The sequence below is a fragment of the Halyomorpha halys genome, unplaced genomic scaffold (assembly GCF_000696795.3).
Source record: "Halyomorpha halys isolate HHAL.00 unplaced genomic scaffold, Hhal_1.1 Scaffold269.1, whole genome shotgun sequence".
NCBI lineage: Eukaryota > Metazoa > Arthropoda > Insecta > Hemiptera > Pentatomidae > Halyomorpha > Halyomorpha halys.
The window spans coordinates 1,672,130-1,693,050 of record NW_027112099.1 but is presented as its reverse complement, the minus strand read 5'-3'; the positions used below and the strand labels follow the sequence as shown (position 1 = coordinate 1,693,050).

The 20,921-nt window shown below is 29.9% G+C and overlaps 3 protein-coding genes across 3 annotated transcripts in view; 1 reads left to right on the top strand and 2 right to left on the bottom strand.

Annotated features, from left to right (window-relative positions):
* LOC106680591 (tropomyosin) overlaps nt 1-1,719 on the bottom strand; it is an 11,935-nt gene extending 10,216 nt beyond the window's left edge. The window contains exons 1-2 of the mRNA XM_014420405.3: nt 1,469-1,719; nt 1,268-1,390 (exon numbers count right to left, since the gene is read on the bottom strand). Of these exons, the coding sequence (XP_014275891.1) occupies nt 1,268-1,390; nt 1,469-1,537 (192 nt within the window). The 5' untranslated portion in view covers nt 1,538-1,719. The remainder of the gene's footprint in view (nt 1-1,267; nt 1,391-1,468) is intronic.
* Nucleotides 1,720-1,784: 65 nt separating this feature from the next.
* Nucleotides 1,785-20,921, bottom strand: part of Ide (Insulin degrading metalloproteinase) — a 29,916-nt gene continuing 10,779 nt past the window's right edge. Inside the window, 11 exon segments of the mRNA XM_024358339.2 lie at nt 1,785-3,112; nt 3,285-3,410; nt 3,491-3,700; nt 4,758-4,892; nt 4,983-5,140; nt 5,388-5,499; nt 10,316-10,528; nt 16,979-17,089; nt 17,161-17,305; nt 19,431-19,540; nt 19,686-19,781. Of these exon segments, the coding sequence (XP_024214107.1) occupies nt 3,005-3,112; nt 3,285-3,410; nt 3,491-3,700; nt 4,758-4,892; nt 4,983-5,140; nt 5,388-5,499; nt 10,316-10,528; nt 16,979-17,089; nt 17,161-17,305; nt 19,431-19,540; nt 19,686-19,781 (1,524 nt within the window). The 3' untranslated portion in view covers nt 1,785-3,004.
* On the top strand, nt 12,640-13,732 carry LOC106680590 (uncharacterized). The gene is made up of 3 exons (XM_014420403.3): nt 12,640-12,888; nt 12,963-13,180; nt 13,275-13,732. The coding sequence occupies exons 1-3, from the start codon at nt 12,694-12,696 to the stop codon at nt 13,657-13,659; spliced, it is 798 nt and encodes a 265-aa protein (XP_014275889.1). The 5' UTR covers nt 12,640-12,693; the 3' UTR covers nt 13,660-13,732.

Below are 20,921 nucleotides of genomic sequence, written 5' to 3'. Positions count from 1 at the left end.
TTTATAGATATATTCAGTCCATTTGGAAATATTGGTAAAAGAAAGATATGTAATTTCACATTCCAAGAAATACGCCCACCATTTTATTGTTACTTCATAAAATTCATTCATTTAGTTATGATCACAATAAATTATAGAAAATCTAGCATAAAAATAATTATTGTACATAAATACATACAATACACATAAGAAATACAAACATATAAGAGCTGATGAGGAAGTTTGCTATGAGAGCATTATAACCTTCTGGGATTGTTGGCAAAAATATTAACCATCTCTTCTATGATAGTTGCCTTCTTTAATTTATTTTCAACAAACATTCTGAGATTGTTAAAATAGAAAACGTTAAGTTATAATAGGAAAAATGGAATCTAAAAAATGTTTTTTATTTGTATCCCCCATTATTTTCAGGGATAAGTATATGAAAAATAATTGCGCTCATTGAATCATACCTTTTTTACTGAAGACAATTCTTCAGAATATATGTCAATACATATATTCATCTTGTCCCTTCAAAGGGGTGGTTGGACCTTGTGATCTGTGAAGGTGTCAACTCAACAATTTTACCTTACTAATTATAGCACATTTCCGGAAAGAAATCATATATATCAAATAAGTTCACTATTTTATTTATTTTTTCTTTCTTGGGTCCTAAAAATTTACAGGGAAGCCAGAGCTTTCCTTGCCTATGCACATGATCTATAAGACTATATTCTGAATATATCCATTCAAAAAATATAATTCTTTTTTTTTTAAGTTCTGGCACTATATTTAAGCTAAGCAGCAGTATATTTTTAATCATTTTAATTCTTCATACATTCAATCAATGAAAGTTTATGTAGTATTGGTAATAGTTATTGCTTACTTACTTAAATAACACATTTTAAAAAAAAAAATTTTATTCTGTACTTGATCTATTGTATAATTGTACCATTGACTGTGGTTACTTTTGGACAACCCTACTAACTTGGAAATAGTATATGGAAAGGACATTGTAGAAAAAGTAACCTCTGACTAGATTAATATCTTTACAGGTGGTACAGGTCCATTTCAAAATAAAACCATAACTTTTATTTGTAAGATATGCCACCATTCAAGCAAAACAGAGTTATGAACTTTAACATAGCATTGTCTGCCAACCAATATAAAAACTTTAATTATAACTATTTTTCATTGAATTGTTTTTCTTAAAATATCAAAATAATTAAAAAGCTTTTATGTTATTGTCCTTTTAAATTTAAATAGAGTGCATAAAGATGATACTAACTGTTTCCATTTCTTTTTTTAATGATTCAATTCTATTAGATGCAGGATTTGATTTCATTTCATCTTTCACATTATTAGCGACTGCTTCTGCCAATTTCCACATTTCTATGGCAGTATCTCTTTCCTGCAAGCACTTTTTATAAACAAAACATTCCGATAGTATTTATTTACCCAAATGGGAAAAGTGAAGATATATTAATACCTGAGTCATTAACGACAATCTGGATTGTAAGTTTTCAATAACATCATGTTTCCCTATTAGATTATCCATACCTCAAAACTCTTGTTCAAATGACTTCCAGTTTCAAATCCCAATTTTACCCAAACTGAATCACTCCAAAATACCTGATCAAAATATGTGTAGGCTAACCCTGACACTGTTTACATCAACACTAATGCATGTAACCACGACAACAAAGTCAATACTAAACAAATTCACTAATCTAACATAGTTGTAATTTAATTTAAAAAAATACTGTAATTAGAAATCTGTTAATGGAATAAAATAAACAAATGTCTCATATTCAATTATTTATTTTAAATAAATAAAATACAACTTGGAAAAACTAAATTTTCTTAATAAAAGCACAATATAAAAATATGTACATTTAAAAAAATGATAGATGGATTAGATGGTATTTGTTACAAATGACCATACAAATAACATACAGATTTTTAATTTGTAGACCCTTTCCAGTAATTATTGACCTTCTGTTCTAAGAGAAAAATTTTATTAGTAATGGTATATAACATATTTTTAAGAATCTCAAATTCTTTTTTAATATGTTGATCCATTTCAGAGATACTGCTAATAACTTTGCCTAAAATGGAAAATGAAAGCAGTATTATAATTACTTAAGTAACCAATTATAATTGGCAAAAAACTCTGACTTTTTTTTTAATTAGTAATTCAATATTTTACTTACTATAATTGCATATATTTTCCAATGCACTAGATACGCTCACTTTAGCAATTGCAACCAATTCCTCTGTTTTGACATGGCAAGAGGTTTCAATTAAATCATTTTCTTTGAAATTAACTGACTTATTGGCAAATGAATCATTTAAGTTCCTGTTCAATATGTTACTTTTTGCATTAGATGTTAAGTTCATACTGATTGCTTGGCAGAGCACCATGAAAATTATACACAAGAATATTTTAAAGCCCATTCCTAACTGTTACTAGCTACTGTCAAAGATCTAGAGATATTCCTGGAAACATTTTTTGTGACAATAAATGTCAGGATAAATTTCCTATCTTCTTCCTTCTGGTTAAAAATAGATATTATTTTTATATCCATAAACAAAAAACAGTTCAGGAAAATATTGAAATCGATTTGCTTCAATCCGACTTAAATTTTGACTCTAATTTCATGTTTATAATTATAATATAAATAAACATTATTTCATAACTAAAATGGAAAAATAAATCAGAAACTTATTAATTGCTAATCTGTTAACAGAAAAGAAATTAATAACATTTTAATAATTAATTTTTTTCCCCAAAAATTAAAACTTAGTTAAAAATGTATACAATGGTAAGATGAGATCATTAATGAAAAAAAGAGGCAATAACAACAATTTTTTTTCCGTATACATCTCTATGGCTTTTAGAAAGAAAAAACTATTTAAGGAGTATACATAAATAAATGGTTTATGAAAGGGTCCAGTTGTATGTAATATTTATTTAATATTATATTTTAATTTAAGTACCAAATATATTTATTTTACATATAAATTATAGTTTGGCTTTGGTACCATTCAACTTCAAATTTATATAAGGTTGTAAAAGAGGAAATAAACTTTGTGTACTCTTGAACTTAGTAATGTTTTCAATCTTCATAGGCTGCAAAAAAAAAAAAAAAGAAAAAAAATATAATCAAAACAATGAAATCTAATAATACAAAAATAAATTTCTGTATATATATATATATATATATATATATATATATATATATATTTAATAAAAAGGAACACATGAATTAAGTAATCAAGAAAAAAACTGATGTTATATTAACCTGATTATCTCCTTCAGAATCTTTATTTTCAGACTTGCCAGAAATAGTACCAGCACCCCCTTCAGCTTTAGATACGACATGAACAGAAAGTTTGTGTCTGCTAGGGGCATCTACTCTCAAAAGATCCTATAAAATAGTATAAAATTGTGAACAACAGTTTTGTTTTTATTTATTTTAATTTAAATGGTATTGATTTTCAAACTGACATTATAAAAACTTATTAGATCACTTTTAGTTATAGTCCTCAGGTATGCCACTTCTATATTTGCCCTGTCAAAGTTATACTGTTGTGAAGTTATTTCAGCCCAATAAATAGCAGACTGATTTAACATTTGTTTTGGTTTTTCTAATCTTTGATGAGCAAGAGCTTCTTTGTGAGTTTCTAAGTCTGCATCACTCATACTTGAAATATATTCCTGAAATTATGAAAAAAAAATTAAAAACATATATAAAGATATCAATATATATTTTTTATATTTTTACAACATAAAAGTTATGTTTGCTTTTGCATTAATTTTTTTATTGTAGGTAGGCACTAATAAAATCAATAATTTGAGTAACAAAATAACATCATTAAGATCATAAAACGACAACAAATCTAATTAGATGTCTAAAAGTGGCCATATTTCATTTTTTTTTTTTAAGCTATACACATATTTCAATTTTCTAAAACTCATTTATACTGTATTTATAAGTGCTATCAAATACTTTTTCAGACACAATTTTTTTTCCACATCTTGAACTATTTTTAATGATGTCAAGAGACTGCCCTCTGTAGCTGAGCAAATTAAGGCCTCTGTCTTAGCAACCTCATCATTGCAGTGGCGCAGTTCAAATCAGGTCTGGGGGAAGGGGTCGACTTTTATTTTGTGACAGTCCCATGAAATGAAAAACCTCTACCATGGTTAGAAAAGATTGGTGACCTGGTTCATCTCTCCCTCCCTTCACCATTTGTCAGAAATAACAGGCAGGGAGTAAATTAAAAAAAATTCTGTTAAGGCTGATGTGGTCATATAAATAAGAATAAATAATTTTATTTTCATTGGATTAATTGAGTTAAACTATGATTACACAGCAGGAGAAATATAATACAGAGATATTGATCATCCATCATTCACAATGCCAAAAATATCGAAGTAAACCCAATATTTGGGCCTCTTCTAAACCCAAAGAAGTTCATTTGAAATTAGACATAATCATCTGAGACATACTCATTAAATGTGAGGAATTTTTTTTTCTTTTTTAACAATTTATAACTAAATAAGAAGTGGATAGTATACAACTATGTATTATGTTTAAGTTCTTGGCCCAAACATCATGATTTGTCTTAGACTACAGGAAGACATTCATTAGAGGAAGATCATAAGTGTGGTGGGATTTTAAAGACATCAGATTTTTTGAGATACTAATAAGGAAATGAAACATTGATAATTATAAAATAATTAATAAGCAGAAAATTAAATGCTGACTTACACCCATTGAAGCCAAAAATGCTTCTACTCTTTCATCAACATACACAGGATGCCTATCTGACTGAACGATTATTCGTAAACCTTGAGTTCCATTTGAACGCCTCACACCGCTAAAAACTATATAACCCAGTTGTTCCTAAAAAGAACAAACAAATAAATAAATATAAAACTCTACTAGCACATATGAAAATAAAAATGATATGTATATTCATATATAAATGAATACCTTAGTTCTCAAAACATTAAAACAAGGTTCACTAATGATTTGAACAAACAACTCCAATAACATGTTTGACTTTGTAGATTGTAAATTACATTGATAATATGTTTCCGCACATGAACTTTTATGATAGTTGTTATCAAGTTCATAAAGGAAATTTGCCCCTAAAAATAAACATTAAATATATAAGAAGGAACTAGTAACCAAACATATATAAATATTATTTATAAATACATTTTCATCATACAAAATAAAAATAAAATTAAAATCAGTAAAAATTATGTGGATTTCACATATTCTTTTATCTCTGACAAAATTGTAATTAAAATATAAGTCCTTTTGTTCGAAATTAATTTAAGCTTCTGTGAAAAAATAATAAATGGTAAAAAATTTGATTGAGGAATTTCTTACCATCTACCAGCTGAATTTCCCGATTCCGAAGCAGCTGGCAGGGGAGTAATGGTCATAAACCAACACTGCCACTTAGTCTGTCCATGACGGTATTTACCATGTCCAAAGCAACCTGAAAAAAAGTCAATGTGAGAAAATTTAAAAACAAGAGCATTATTGCTGAATGCTAAAAAAACACTAGTGCTCTTGGGCATCTCTTTTTACACACCTTCCATATCTCATTCATAAGGAGGACAAACAGTAGTAGGCTTACGCTGTCTCTCTGCTTTACTCCCTTATAAAAGTGGAAAGGCCACAATGTCTGACGACTAAGTCTTACTATGCACTTTGGGTGTTTTTTTTTGTTTTTCCTTCCCGGCAAAAAGCACCATGGGCACATAGGGCCTATTGTACGCCGTCCCTCCTCTGCTCAAAGCAGGCCAATTGTCTTTGCGAATTTGGACACTGTGCAAGGATCCACTGTCTCGCAAAGTTTGGGGTCCAAGATATAATCCTTACCGAAGATGAGGAATCGTGTTCTTGCTACTGCATCACATCTACAAATGATGTAGTAGGAAGTCTCATCATCCTTTCTGCAGATAGGGGACTCTATTAATCTCATTTTATAGAGATGCTTCTTCTGCTGACAGTGTCCCATGTATAGACCTATCACCCATCTTAAAATACTCCTAATGTAAATGTTAAGAAGATTATTACTTCTTTCCGGGCAGTATCCCTTGATGAAAATATTTGAGTGTTTCATTCCTCTGCTATTTCTACAGAGTAACCCAGCCTAGCTTTCAGCAATCATTTTGATGTGCATGGCTGAGCCTAATGTGGGGTCAGGTGTAAAAGGAGCGGACCCAGATCCTTTCCTTGCTAGGTAGTCCACTCGCTCATTACCTTTAATGCCTTTGTGTCCAGGCACCCATTCCACCCGCACCTTGTTGGTCAAGGAGAGAGAGTTATAGTTAATCTTACACTCCTCCACCAATTTAGAACGGGTTACATTGTTACCCAGCACATAAATGGCTGCTTGGACTATCTGTAAAAATCGTAATTAGCCTATCCCTCCTGCATTCTTTTATTAAATTCTGGGCACAGACATTTATTGCAAACACTCAGCCTGAAATACTGTGGTGTGCTTTCCTAACAAGATGGATTAGGCATATCCATCCTCCATATTCCTGCTCCAGATCCTTGTTCCATTAAGGATCTGTCTGTATAGCAGTTTACCCCGTTGCACGGTTTGTGTGTGGTTGACCCTTCAATCTTTACACTATAATAAGTGCAATATTGTATAATACTTCTTCACCTGATCAGAGTGCATATCCAGATGTGCAGGATCCTGTCTTCATTGATCCTCTTGAACAGTCTTCCATATCCCTCATTTGGGTCTTGGTAAACTAATTTGATTGCACTTACCCAATTTTCTGGCACTCTTCTTGTAATTAATGTGAGTTAAAAGCCCCTCAGATCCAGGAATCCCAAATAGACTGCCTTTCGCTGGCTCCATGCTTTATCTACTATCATTCTCGAAAAAAAAATGTGGTCCTGGGTCTATCTTCCATATCTGAAAGCCGCTTTCTCTTCTTCAATATCTTGTTCCACAATACTCCACAGTCGCTGCTCTAATATCCTAGTATATATTTTGTACACTACTAAGGATAGGCATATTGGCCTATAACTACCACATTCACTTTGATTACCTTTCTTGTGAATTGGGATTATAATGTTGTTTCTCCATTCTCGCAGCAACTTAAAGTCCCAAATCTTCTGGAACAGTATTTGAATTTGCCGCTATATTTTATAAATTTCGAAGCTATCCCATCAGGTCCTGGGGGTTTTCCTAGCTGAATTTTGTTGATTGTCATCTTTCCTGATCGCATTGTCCATATCTTCAGGATAGGTGTCCTCTACTCTACCCCTCCTTCTGCAGTTTCTGTAGTTATGGTGAAGACGTTCTTCCATTCTAAATTTTCTCTGGAAGAACTGCCTCCAGACCTCCAGCACTTCCTTTTCTTCAGTCACCAACTTCCCATGTATGTATTTAACGTTCCTGACTGATTTTGACCTCTTACCCGTCAAGGCTTTCCTAATATTTTCTCTATAGTTTTGTTCGAGCTCTTTACCAAACTTCTTCCAATTTCTCATCTTAGCTGGTTTGATTACTCTTTTAGTTTCATTTTGGTTTCTGACATATTCATTCCAATGAATAGGTAATTTAGTTCTGTTATAATTTATCCAGGAATTCCAGGAATTTATTTATTCCTAATTCCAGGAATGCTTCTTGAGCTTGACACTTCTTTTGACATCATCATCATTCCACCATTTTTTTTTCTTGGAATGGGGCCTTATTTTTTGTTCTCCACATACTTCGCTTGCTGTATTCAGAATACAGTTCTTAATTACATTCCAGAGAATATCCAACCTACTCTCCCCATTTACTTCTTGGAGGCGACTTTCGAGCAGTGACTGGTATTCTTCTTGTTTATTTTCCATTTTCAGCTTGCTAACATCAATCCAATCATATGATTTGCTGAATCTTATTCTTGGTTTGATCATTTTTGTATCTGCTATAAGTAGTTTGTGGTCTGTGCTTAGTTCTGCTCCCCTAATAACTTTTATATCAGTGAAGAGCCTTCTTAGGTCCTGGTCAATTATAAAATAATCAAGGACATCCAAATATATAAAATCTTGTACCAATTTAAGATAGTCTCCAACTTACTAATAAGGGGAGGCTATGTACGAAACACTGATTTCAATAAAACTTTTTTTGGTGATACTAAAATATAAAGACACATGTTCAAGGATTCTTGCCAACATACCATAGGAGCCAAGAAAAAAAATGTATATATTTATTTATTAAGAAATTTATTATAATATAGTATACGGCCTTCGCTCTCTATGTATTTAAAGGTTATTACACATTAATCGATTTTTTTTTAATGAGTAGAATAAGAACAAAATATTATTGATCATATTTAAATGTGTAAACATTTTTAAATTCAGCAAACAAAAATTTTTTTTTTTAGGTTTTGAATGATGGCTCCATGATGGTTAAGATGGTTGACTAATAAAACTCATAGCATCAACCACTATTTAGTTTCAAAATGTCATTTCTCAAGGTACATCCTGGTGGGACCAGCCTAAAATAACCCTATAGTCCTGGAGACAAGCCAGGAACAGTGAGAGACAGATTTGATTTTTTCTTTTCTTGTTCACAAATATTCATATTTGAAAGTATTAATTAAAATCTGGTGCACTGCATGCATCACACAACTTTCGCTTACCACTCTACTTTGAAGTTTACCTAAGCTTACATTCTGCTCTTTACCATTTATTCAAAGCAGATATTGAAAATAATAACAATGATTTTATAGAGGTAGTCATTCTGTCAAATGAAAGGCCCATATATATAGTTAGGTGAAATAAAAGAACTAGGTATGTAATAATTATTGTGAGATGTTAACATCAGTCAGACTGGCAAAACAGAAAAACACACTCTGCATGTTCCCAGCAGATTAAAAATCGTTAACAAACCTTTTATTTATGTATTTTTCATCATTCTCCATTAACTTCAACGATTTTATATGTTAAATATTATTTTTTTCTAAATAAATATTGTTGAGTCACTCTGCTTTAGGCTATTTGTTTTTTTAATGGATATGACAGGTGGCTACAGTATTCTGAAGTTCAATCAAGACATTTTTATTAGCTATGACCATTTGAAACCAATGTAGGACTTGGTAACTCTAACTTTTCTTGAAAGAGATGAGAACATGCTGACTACCAACCTTACTTTAATCATAGCATCCAACTCATTTTTACAAGTCCCCCACATCTCAAAAGAGAAAAAAGCTATGAACTCAATACTCACTATATCTAGGACAGTTGATGGATTTTGTGTGATCAATGTAATATGATGGCTAAGTTCAAGAGTAACTTTTGCCCATTTCAGTTAAGGTATGTACACACTGGGATTTTTTGAGTTGATTAATGTTGTGATGCTGTGTAGATTTATTGTTTGGATACAGTTTATTAATTTGAAATAAAAATTCAGAATATGTTAAGTACTACTTGTATTTGTAACCTGTTTTATTTATTTTCTTATAAGCAGGTACCTACCTAAATTTTGTTTTTTGCCAAATAATCATGTTTCACAACAACATTGTATAGGTAAGTGAGTTATTAAAATTAATTATGGAACTAAATTCACGTGTATATTGCTTTACATAGTATCAAGCAACTAACCAGCCTTGGTACTCCACAACACAGTAATACAAAAATCAATCAATACCACCAAAAGCACTGAATAAAAATGTCAAAATGTTCAATGAATGAAGCAGAAAACAAGAGCATGTTCTGATTTACATCCATACTAGCCAGTTTTACGCAACAATATGCCAGAGAATCCCATATGGAACAGGATTCAAAAGACACAGAAAATACTAGCCCACAACACACAAAATTCATCACAACAATGAGTCTGGGTAGAACAGATGCAGACGAGATTCTCTGCAGATGCAAAGAGTTCCAGTGAGTACTAGGCTTAAAGTACCAGAAAGGTCCACAAATTAACCATATGCTGATTTAGACATTAACAAATTATATTTTCCAGATTTTTTACTAAGCAGAATGACATAGCAACAGTAAAATAATTACTAAACTACATTTACAAAATAGTAAAAAAAAATCATTAACTGTTCACAAATTTTTACACAATGTAGAACTCTGAGATTATTGGAGATGAAATAGTCAGGTTTTAATAGTTAGTTGAAAATTTCAGTCAATTCAATATACTTAATATTTATTGTGTGCATACAATTATAACAAAAAGGCTACAGAATAATAAAAAATATTTTCATTTTGAACAAATGATGATTATTAAAAAAATTGTCATTAATGTTTATAAGTACAACAAAAAAATTTAAATACACAGGTATTACCTCTTTTGTGGTGTTTCCATGAACCAAAGATTCTACATGCATTTTGGACAAAAGCTGTTTAATAAACGTAGAGACGGATTCAACTGTAACAAATTCAGTTGCTGCTAGAAGTTCAGACTTAGTCCATGATTGTTCTGCAAGTAAGACAGCCAAATAATAATTGGCATGCTGATACGGTTGCTCTATTTCAAAGTTTTTGAGCCCCCTAATATACTGAAACAAATTAGATAAGCTATGACACAAATAACAGTTAGTTAAATTGTACATATATTTTTTAAGTATCAAGATTTCAATTATGACTGAAAAAGAATATAATTTTTGGACAAATTAGAGCTTACTTTTTGTAAAAATTTTAATTTAAAACTATCACTATAACAAATTTACATCTAATGAATAAAAAGATAGCTACCATTAATCAATAAATTTTATTATAAACCACCATGAAATTGGAGTGTGTGGTGGTTAGAATGCCACCCAAACAGATGATCGCTGAAAAGAGATGATGCACCTATTAGAGAGAAGAACCTATCTTCAGGACTCAGGAAAGGGAGGAGAAGATCGATAAGTATTAAAGATGGTTGGTTGTAGTGTCTAACTGAAAGTAGACCCACAAACTGATTCGCCATCTCCAACAGTTGGTGGATAGGGAACACGGAGAGGTTAATCATTCTTAATTCTTCATCAATAAGTTGCTAATGGGACATGGTGGTTTCAGAGCCTACCAGTACAGGTTCAAACTAGACTATACAGCACAGTACCCAATGTGCCCAGCGGTAAAAGAAAGTGTAGACCATGTGTTTTTTCCTGTTCCCGCTATCAGGAAAACAGAAATGAGTTTAATCTGGTCTGCAGTTCAGCGCCGATAGCCAACAAAAAAGTGACAATTATTCTCCCAGGAGTCCAGGATGGTGGGTCAACGACTGGCAGCAATCCTCAGGTCACTGAGAAAAAGGCAAGCCACAAGGTAGCTTAACACGAGGCGGCACACAGCTACTCCATGATGCAATTCCTAATGGTGGTCCTGTGAAGGGGGGAAATAGGTATAGGGAGGTGGTTTTAGAGGGTGAAAAACCCCACACATTTTGAGAGACTTGAATTCAGAAGACCTCAAAACATGTACTTCTGTTGAACCACTGGAATTCGAATTTTTTCACATTCACAATACTTTTCCTCACTATATATTTCATATATTGGTTAAGTGAAAGTGAAAACTATGATTTTTGAGTCAAACTATGTATTAAATTTCAATAAATGGGAAAATTTCCATATATAAAATTTTTTAAAGGATCCCTGAATTTTACTAGAAAAATTTCTATATATTAAATAAAGTATATATATATAGTTTATATATAAACTAACTACAAATAAATAAAAATCCTATTTATATATGAGCTTTTGAGTAAAAAAATGGTTTAAGTAAAATCTAGAATTTTGAGATATATATTTCAAACTTAAGGGAAAGTTCTTAGTAATAAATGATAGTAAAACTAATAATGATGTAAAACTAGTTAGACACATGTGCATCTAACTTTTTAAAGTTAATCCAATCTGTAATTAATTAAATAATCATTTTTTTATGAAAATGTAATTTGAAGAGAACTGAATGACTTACTTTGCTCTCAACTCAACTCATATGGTTATGAACATATAAAATAAATATTTCTGTTAAAACAAGCCTTTAATATAAATATTTAAACAGATTTAGTTTTAAAATCTACAATTAAATATACACACAATTTTTTATTTTAAAAATAAAATTTAATATATTTTGTTTTTTATGATTTTATTACTTTTTTTAACAAGACTTCTTCAACTCTAAAATTTTTTAGAGTATACAAATTTATTTTATGTGTATATAAACATATAAATTCTCACATATTTTTTCCATTTAAGAATTTTAATTAAATTCAGTAAGAATAAGTTGTGAAAACAATAATATATTGTCCGTGCTCAAATGATATTTAGTTTAAGTAAATGGATCGAATAATATAGATTTAATACATAATGATAACCATAGTTCATCTACCATGGTTGGTATAATTCAATTCCAACAATGAATAACCCGTATTGAATTGATAAAAAAAAAATATATACAAATTAAATTATGATGAATACTACATTGATTAGAACTAAACATTCACCCACTTAACCAAAGGTTTGTTCCAATTTTTTATTATTGAACTAATCTTTTATCATGGAAACAAAAAAAAAAAATAGGCCTGTTAGTCATCTTTTAAGAATTACATACATATAAATATCTTTATCATAAAATAGATCATGTCGGGGTCAAATAGATAACTAAGTTGTGTAAAAGATAATATACCCAATAACAGTCTTATATCAACGTAGCTCCTAAACAGTCATCACAATTTGATATCATGAACTTGTTTTTAACTATTTTACTAATATGTACATCGGTGGACAGTATGCTGGTAAAAGATTGGGGAACTGGAACACAAATTAAAAGACTAATTTACTCAACAAGAGATTTGTTTCAGGAAAGTTTTAATTTTTTCACAGCAGGACAAAATGGTGTCTCTCATATTCCAGATCTAATGAGAAACTATTCTGAGGTAAATGTATAAAAATTTATTGCTGTATTAGTTTTAAATATATTTATTGAAACTAAGAAATAATATAATTAAAGACATGGCATGGAATAACTGGCCAAGTAGTGCTCTTGGCTTACAATGGCTGGATTGAGGATTTGACACTAAACACATCTGGCCTAGAAGAACATGGAAAACTTAGGAGATTAATAATGACTCGTGCTGAAAAAAGTATGGCTCTTAAAGATCATAGTGACGCAGAGCATCAGCATGAGATGATTATATGTGATTCGTGTATTTCTATTCATGCAAAGAGGTAATTTAAATCTTTAATAATTTTCTTATAAAGAGATATTAATCTCCAAGTTATTTGGTATGGACATAATTATTTAATTTTTTTTTTTGTGAAGGATACATTATGCATATGAAGCAGTTTTTGACAATTATGAAACCTCTGGATTATTGTCCAACAATGAGATAAGTGCTTTACTGGGCTTTCAGCTAACAGTTGCATCAGGGCACAATGGCACCCTCAAACAAGATTACTGTTTGACCGAACTGGAGCCAATTATTTTAGTACCAAATGTAAACAAAGAAGATACTCCAACAATGATTCAATTCAACATTAAAATGTCTAATGTTGGCATATTTAACTTTTTAGCAGATAAAATAGATTTATGGATGCAAGAGCATTTTAATGGAATAATTCTAAAATCAATACAGAAAAAATTGGATGTATCATTGAGAAAAATGTTAAATGTAAAAAATCCTTGTGAAAGATTTTTGACTGCTTGAAATAAAGATATAAATAAATTTCTGTAATTATGTAAAAATTAATATAGATATATATGTAAGTGAGAATATAAATATGTTTTGTTATTACTTTTCATCCTGAATGTCCAGTCATTAACTAACTATATATATAAAATATTCATCAAAATTTAATAAATATAAATCCTTAATTTTAAAATCAATGAAGAGAGTTATAACTTATAAGAACCACATAAAAAAAATACATATATATACCTGTAACAAACTAATGGGGTGTATAAAAAAAAATTACTATTTTAATTCAAGATTTCAAAGGACTAAATATTTTAATCCTATTTAAGACTTATTAATCCCTTTAGAGCATTCTCAAAGCTTGTTTACTTCTTAAAAAGTCTCAGTTTAGTTATTTGTTTCAAAGAAGAAACATGACAGTGTCTTGCGAAATTCTCATAATTTTAAGGTATTATTAGAAAAAATATTTCACAACCACTGAAGCAACTCTTGAAATTATTAAATATGAAGGGAAAAGTGTCATGACCAGTGCACTGTGTGGCGTTGGTTTGAAAAATTTAGCAGTAGAGCAACGTTGGAAAGAAAGAAGGGCTCCGGGTGACCATTAATGGATATTGATGAGGTTCTGCAGGAAGCTGTTGAGTTAAATCCGTCCACAAGTATTTGCGAACTTGCTAGGGAGTGTGGTGTGTCAAAAGATACTTTTAGTCGCCATCTACTCTCCATGGGGAAGCTGAAAAAGAGCAGTAGACTGGTCTGTCATGAACTTACTCCTCAGCAGTCAGCTAAGAGGTAAGAAATTTGTGAAAATTCATTAAAAACCTGGTACGAGATTTTACCGGAAGATTTTCTAGGCTAGACCGCGGTCAAACTGCTTTTCCGGTTGCTGCAAGGGGGCAATTTGAAAAAAAAAATCCATGGTTTGAGTTCTTTGAAATTTTGAAGGTGTTATTGATCACAAATTTGTTCCTCATGGATGCACTATGAATTCTTAACTCTACTGTGAACAACTAACTGGAAAGATTGTGCATGAAGTTGTCAAGGCATTATCCTGCTTTGATCAACCGAAATGGAGTTTTATACCAACAAGATTATGATCATCCTCACACTTCCCGTTGAACCAAAGAAAAGTTTAAAGAGCTTCATGGGTTCGAGGCTCATCCACCATATATTCCACACCTTGCATCATCGAATTACTACTTGTTTTGATCCATGGCCCATTTCCTTCAAGAGAAAAAATTTGATAATTTTGCAGAAGTTGAAATTGCGATCCAAGAGTTCTTTGACAGCCATCCCAAAGAATGGTATCAGCATGGGGTCGAGCAATTGGCTAGCAGATGGCTAATGATGATAGATAACAATGGATTATACTTTAAGTATTAATTGTATTTTATATCAAAGAAATAATAATACAAATATTTGGTTGAAAAAGGATCATTTTTTTTTTTTTTTTTTTATACACACCATTATATGATTCAGTCAGTTAACCTAACAGGTTTAAAACAAAATTATTTTGTTTCCTAATAATTTTAAATACAAGAAAATATATATGCCTTATACTAAATAGAATATAACAATTCAAAAATATAGAAAAATTTAACTTGAATAAAAATGTCAATTTCAAAAGAAAACCTTTGAAATGTGCAACAAAAATTTCAAAATATCAAAAACTTGTTTTACTCAGCATTTTCGTTATAGTTCAGTAGCTTTTACATGTAAATAGTTTTTCTGTTTAGTTACACCCTTTCTCATCAAAGATATGTTTTAAAAAACAAAAAACCCTATCAACATCTACACAAATTGGACATTATTTATTTAGCTTAACATATTTGGTAGAACATTCACATCAAACTTTTCTCCATTTAAAATATCCATGTATTTTAATAACATTTTAAAACCATAATTATTTTTAAACACTCCTTTAAATTTTTCATACATTAATTTTTCTTTCCACATGTTTATTTTTTAAAAATTTTCTACTTAGTTAATAATATGATTTTTTTTTTTTTTTGTAATTGCCATCAGGATTGTACTAAAATATGATGATAAATTCCAATTCAAATGTAATTTAATGATTTTTTCCATTAAATTATTTGTAGAGAGATCTTTTTTTTTTTTTTTTTTTCCAAAATTCCAAAAGAGTCCTATACTGCCTAACCATGGTTGGGGGTCAAAGTTCTTCATTTTGTGGGACCGCCACTCAATGAAAAAAAGTCAACATCCCAGGCCGGGTTCGAACCGGCACCACCAATAGACACTGACAATAGACTGTGTCTTAACCACTGAGCTATGGGCGGCCCGAGAGAACATCTTATTTACTCTCGATTCTTTATCTTGATTAAAATTTTCTTAATACACAGAGCAGTTTCTATCCATGTTAGTCACCTGGTTATTAAGGATGCTGTAGAAGGTTCTTTAGTTATGTAAACAATGTAAATATAGAAAATGTACAAAGTTCTTTTCCACTATTTAATTTGAAAATATATAATAATTTGTTAACTGTTCTATTTTTTTTTTTTTTTTTTTACTTCGTTTTAGCAGGTAAAAAATCTTAATTGTAAATTAATAGACATGGCTCTGTAAATCTTTTATCAGGTAGTTTTAGTAAAATAAGCTGTACATAACAGTTGGTGTTCATTGGATGATGTTTAATTAATAGATTAGTTTTAATAATGAACCTTGATGTTTTGTAGTGTTGCTACGGAGGGATCTCTTTAAGACTCTACTCCCTCCCCCTCCAGATTGCAGTAATTACTATACTATCATATTAGAACTACTGGCCAAGATAAGAATAACAAAGTTGTGCTACTAGATATCAATTGCTAGTTTCTTGACATTGCTATTTATTCGATTTTTTTCATGAACTACAAACAAATTAGTAAACAAAACAATGTTTCATAGTTAAAGCTCAAAAGAATGAACAAACACATTTTTTTTTTACAGAAAATTCTGTATTATTCTGGATTATGCCATAATCCCAAAATGTGTAATATAAAGTTATTCTCAACATATCATACTTTTCATGATTCGAATTTCTATCGAGGATTAGCTGAATTTGAAGGTAGCAAAAGAAATTTTTAATTGGACAAAAATATGGTCTTTGGATATGACTATTAACTATTTTTGTTGTGACACTATCAAAGGAAAGCAGAAATATATACACGCACACACATACAAGACATTTTTTTATTATTGCTTGTAACACAAATAGCTTCATTTGGTTATTATAAAATTCAAACCTTTTCAGGTGTACATTTTTAATATAAAATATAATTTCAGATTAATTTCTAATTATTTAATATCAGATACAAGTAAATGGGGATAAACTTACATTCTCCTTGAGAATCTCAAAGCGCTTTGGATCAATCTCAAAATTTGTCATTTTCTCCATGATCTTTTCCAATAAAATCTTCTGTTTATGATTATATCCACCTATTCCAAGCTAAACAATAGAATACAAATATAAGTATGAAAACCATTTTTATAAAACTCATAAATTAATAAGATACTTACAACCATACCATACTTTGTATTGGTAAGTTCCCAGCGTAATCCAGCTAGTTCAGCAGCATAAGCATACTCTATGAGGGCATCTTTGAATAGCATAACAAACATATAAGTCAAATTGCAGCTAACTGGATCTAAATATGCCAGTGGGCTGAAATATTAAAAAAAAATAAAAGGTTTTATCTCATAATCCCCATGTCACTATTATATCAAATAGCTATATAATGAATTTTCAATAATAATAAGTTGTTTCCTAGCTTTCAAAGACTTTCTCAATTGCAGTAATACAATATTAACCACGAAAATATCAGATACAAGTAACAAAATATAATTTCAGATACAAGCACAAAACACAAACCACTAACCCACTTGCCTCTAAATTATTGGAACACATTTTAAACCTGAACCATGCTTTTAATTTCGATAATCCTCCAATTCTTGCTACCGTCCACAACCATAAAAAACGACTTATCTCGGAGTCCATTCACATAAATTTAACAGAGAATTTCGTCAATCATAAAGTTGATAAAGACTGCATCTCCCTGACATACCGGCACATTTTGAACCTAATAAAACCTTCATAATGCTTTTTTTATCTTCGTTCTGCATTTCAGAACCCCACTTTCCTGTCATATCTTTTATACTGGTTTTATTTTCTAAATTCTTACCCCATACTTAATTTAATTATATTTACTATTTCCTGTCCTTCTTTTTCCTTTTATATTTATGTATCTTATTTTTTAATTTAAATTCTTGTGTTACCAGCTTAAGTATACTTAGATTAATTACTTTATTATTAATTTTTCTATTATATAATTTACATACCTCTGTATCTCCACTCATTTGGTATATTGTCTTTCCTTATTCATTTATATTTATTGTATCCCATTATTTTAACTTTATTTCCTATCCTTGAAAATTTTAATTTTTTTTTTGTTTTTAATATTTCTTCTCCTTTATTATCATTATATTACCATTCATTGTTTACCTAATTTTAATATTTTCTACACTGTTTACTTAACGTACTTAACTACCATTCCTACTCCTCCCAATACAAACGGTCCCCTCTGACTTTAACTTCTGTCAAAACAGGTATAAATTCTGTCTCGTTAATTTTCTTCCTCTTTTTTTTCTTCTTGATTTTATTCTTATCCTTTTTCATCAATTAATTTGAAATTTCTTCTTTTTATCTGCTACTATTTCTTCTTTTTATCTGCTACTATTTCCGTTTTCATTTATTGTTTAAAACCTTTAATTTTTCTTATTCAATTTTTATGTTTCATTGTATACTCTTGTAATTTACCATTTACTTTTTTACTTATGTTAAGTGTTTGTATCTTTTTTAAACCTTACAAAGCCCTGCAACATGGGGCGAAACGTTGGCTCAAATAACAATAATACAAAATATTACTATTTGAGTTAAATTTGACCGCACCTGGACCATATTCCATTTATTGAAAATATCAATGGATAGAAATATCACATAGGAAAAAAGGAATAAGTTTGACCTTGTATGGAATTTAACATTTTAATGACCATAGTAGCTTTATATGATTACTCAATGAATCTCCCAGCGGACCATGGCGGCATAAGTGCAAATAAAATTAATTGATAAAGTTATACAAAGTTAAAAAATTATCACTGTACTTTTTGGAGAAAATATCAATAACAAAATTGGAAATCTTAAAAGTAAACTACAGTTGTTATTTTATAAAAATACTGGATATTTAACTTCATGATATGTTTGGTGTGAATAGTTATTTTACAAAATAAAATTCTGAAGATCAACAAATGCATTAGTTATATTACTAAATGAAAATGAGAATATAAGGATGGTCAGAGGGGAATGGTGACAGGTAGGTACCTTAACAACTGTAAAGAGTGAACAATGAACCTATGAACCTAAAATATTTGTAGGAATGATGTATTTATATCACTAATTTTTCTTTTTATTTTCAGATTCCATTTAGAAAAATCAAACAAAACCTGGAGGCTTTCATACCATTAAAACAAGAACTAATAATAAATAATGATATGACGAAACAGTCAACAACAGCCTCTAACTAAAATTATTCTTTTTCAATATGTATACTAATATTCTGTATACATTTTTAAAATTAAATATGCTGACAAAAGACATAGCTATAAAATTAGACATTTTAAAAAAGGATAAAATAGATATATTAGATAAAATATATGAACTAAAGGCTTGATCATAAATGCTTTAAAAAATTATTTGACAGAATAACCGAAAAAATAAGTAAATGAATACAAACCTTATAAATTCAAAACTCATATTTACTTTAGGAAGAAGATAATCATTATCTTGCTTATACCAAACTCTGGAATACGGTGTTTCTTGAATTATTACAGGATATGCATTTGCCTAAAAATTGTTACTGTTAAGTGAATAAAAATATGTCTAGTTAAATAACTATATAAATGCAGTTATCAACAATGAAAATAAAATAAATATAGAGAAATAATGAATACTTTGAACACTAAAAACTAATTGCAAATAAATATTTTACATTTTCATCTCTGGGTAACAGATCAAAATTAGTTGGAATAAATTCATTCCTTTCAGGTAAATGCAGCTCATTACAAAGCGTGCCATCTTTCCATTTCTGAAAAAAAAAAAAAGGTATGATAACTATAAATGCAAATATGAATCTGAACAGTAATCAGAATTGATTGATAACTTTAGGGACTGTTACTCTAGGGAATCTCACAAGTTTTTTTTATCACCCCTCCCTTTCTCCCCTCCCATGTCACACAACACAATCTTCTCAACCCCTTTTCTAATGACATCATTTAATTTCCTGTTCTGAAAAATTAAATGAAATAAAAAAAGAGAATCTAATTGAGAAAAAGAAAAATTTGACTGACCATACCCCCAATCACCTTCTTCTCATAATATACTCGCAACCCACGGTCAATTATCAACTCATCATCATAAAAATCTTGAAAATGATTATTAGGAAAGGTGTGGAAATTCATTTATATTTTAGTGTTTTCTATAGTTATTATAAAATATTTTGGGATCATCTCAGTTTTTATTAGCATTCCATTTACAAAATTAACTACGTTTGTTATTCCTACTAAAATTATTTGTAAAAGATAACATTCATTAACAGCATTTCACAGATTTTATTAATGTTCTAGAAAATTATTTAATTTCTTACAAGACTAATAGGAGCCCCAAAATGAAGAGAAAAAAGTTGTGAGTTATTAATTCCTTCATCCTCCCTTATGCCATTGAGACATGATGTAATATGTCACCGAGCCCAAAATTCTTAAAATAGAAACACAATGAAATGAGACAGCTAACATAATATTTCTGTAACTATCAGAATTTTCCATAGTCATTGTGCTAACTGAAGTCACATATAATCAGTTCGAGATGTTTTCAAGTTAAAAAAAACAGTACTTATGTGGGGTTCAGAAAACTGCATTTCTAATTGACTAGCTAAGTTAGACATCAGAAAAGAAATAAAATGTTTTTACTTTCTTCTCCAAACTTGCCGAAAGAGATTCTATAATTTCCAAATATTGACATATGGATAACAACCCATAGAATACAAATCTGTGCTGGTATAGTTTAAAATATAAAAAAAAATAGGACAATGCCAGAATCGCCTATGTATTTATAGCTGTAATAATATTTTCCCCTGAAAGATAGTTCTGAGAATAATGTTTACACATTATTATTATCCCTATTATAATAATAAGGATAATAATAACAATACATATATAATTAATATATA

Bases quoted from the DNA above. Each gene is read 5' to 3' on its own strand.
- LOC106680590 (XM_014420403.3), top strand. From the start codon at position 12,694: ATGAACTTGTTTTTAACTATTTTACTAATATGTACATCGGTGGACAGT. The intron at 12,889-12,962 runs GTAAATGTATAA...ATATAATTAAAG, and splicing joins TAATGAGAAACTATTCTGAG to ACATGGCATGGAATAACTGG. The intron at 13,181-13,274 runs GTAATTTAAATC...TTTTTTGTGAAG, and splicing joins ATTTCTATTCATGCAAAGAG to GATACATTATGCATATGAAG.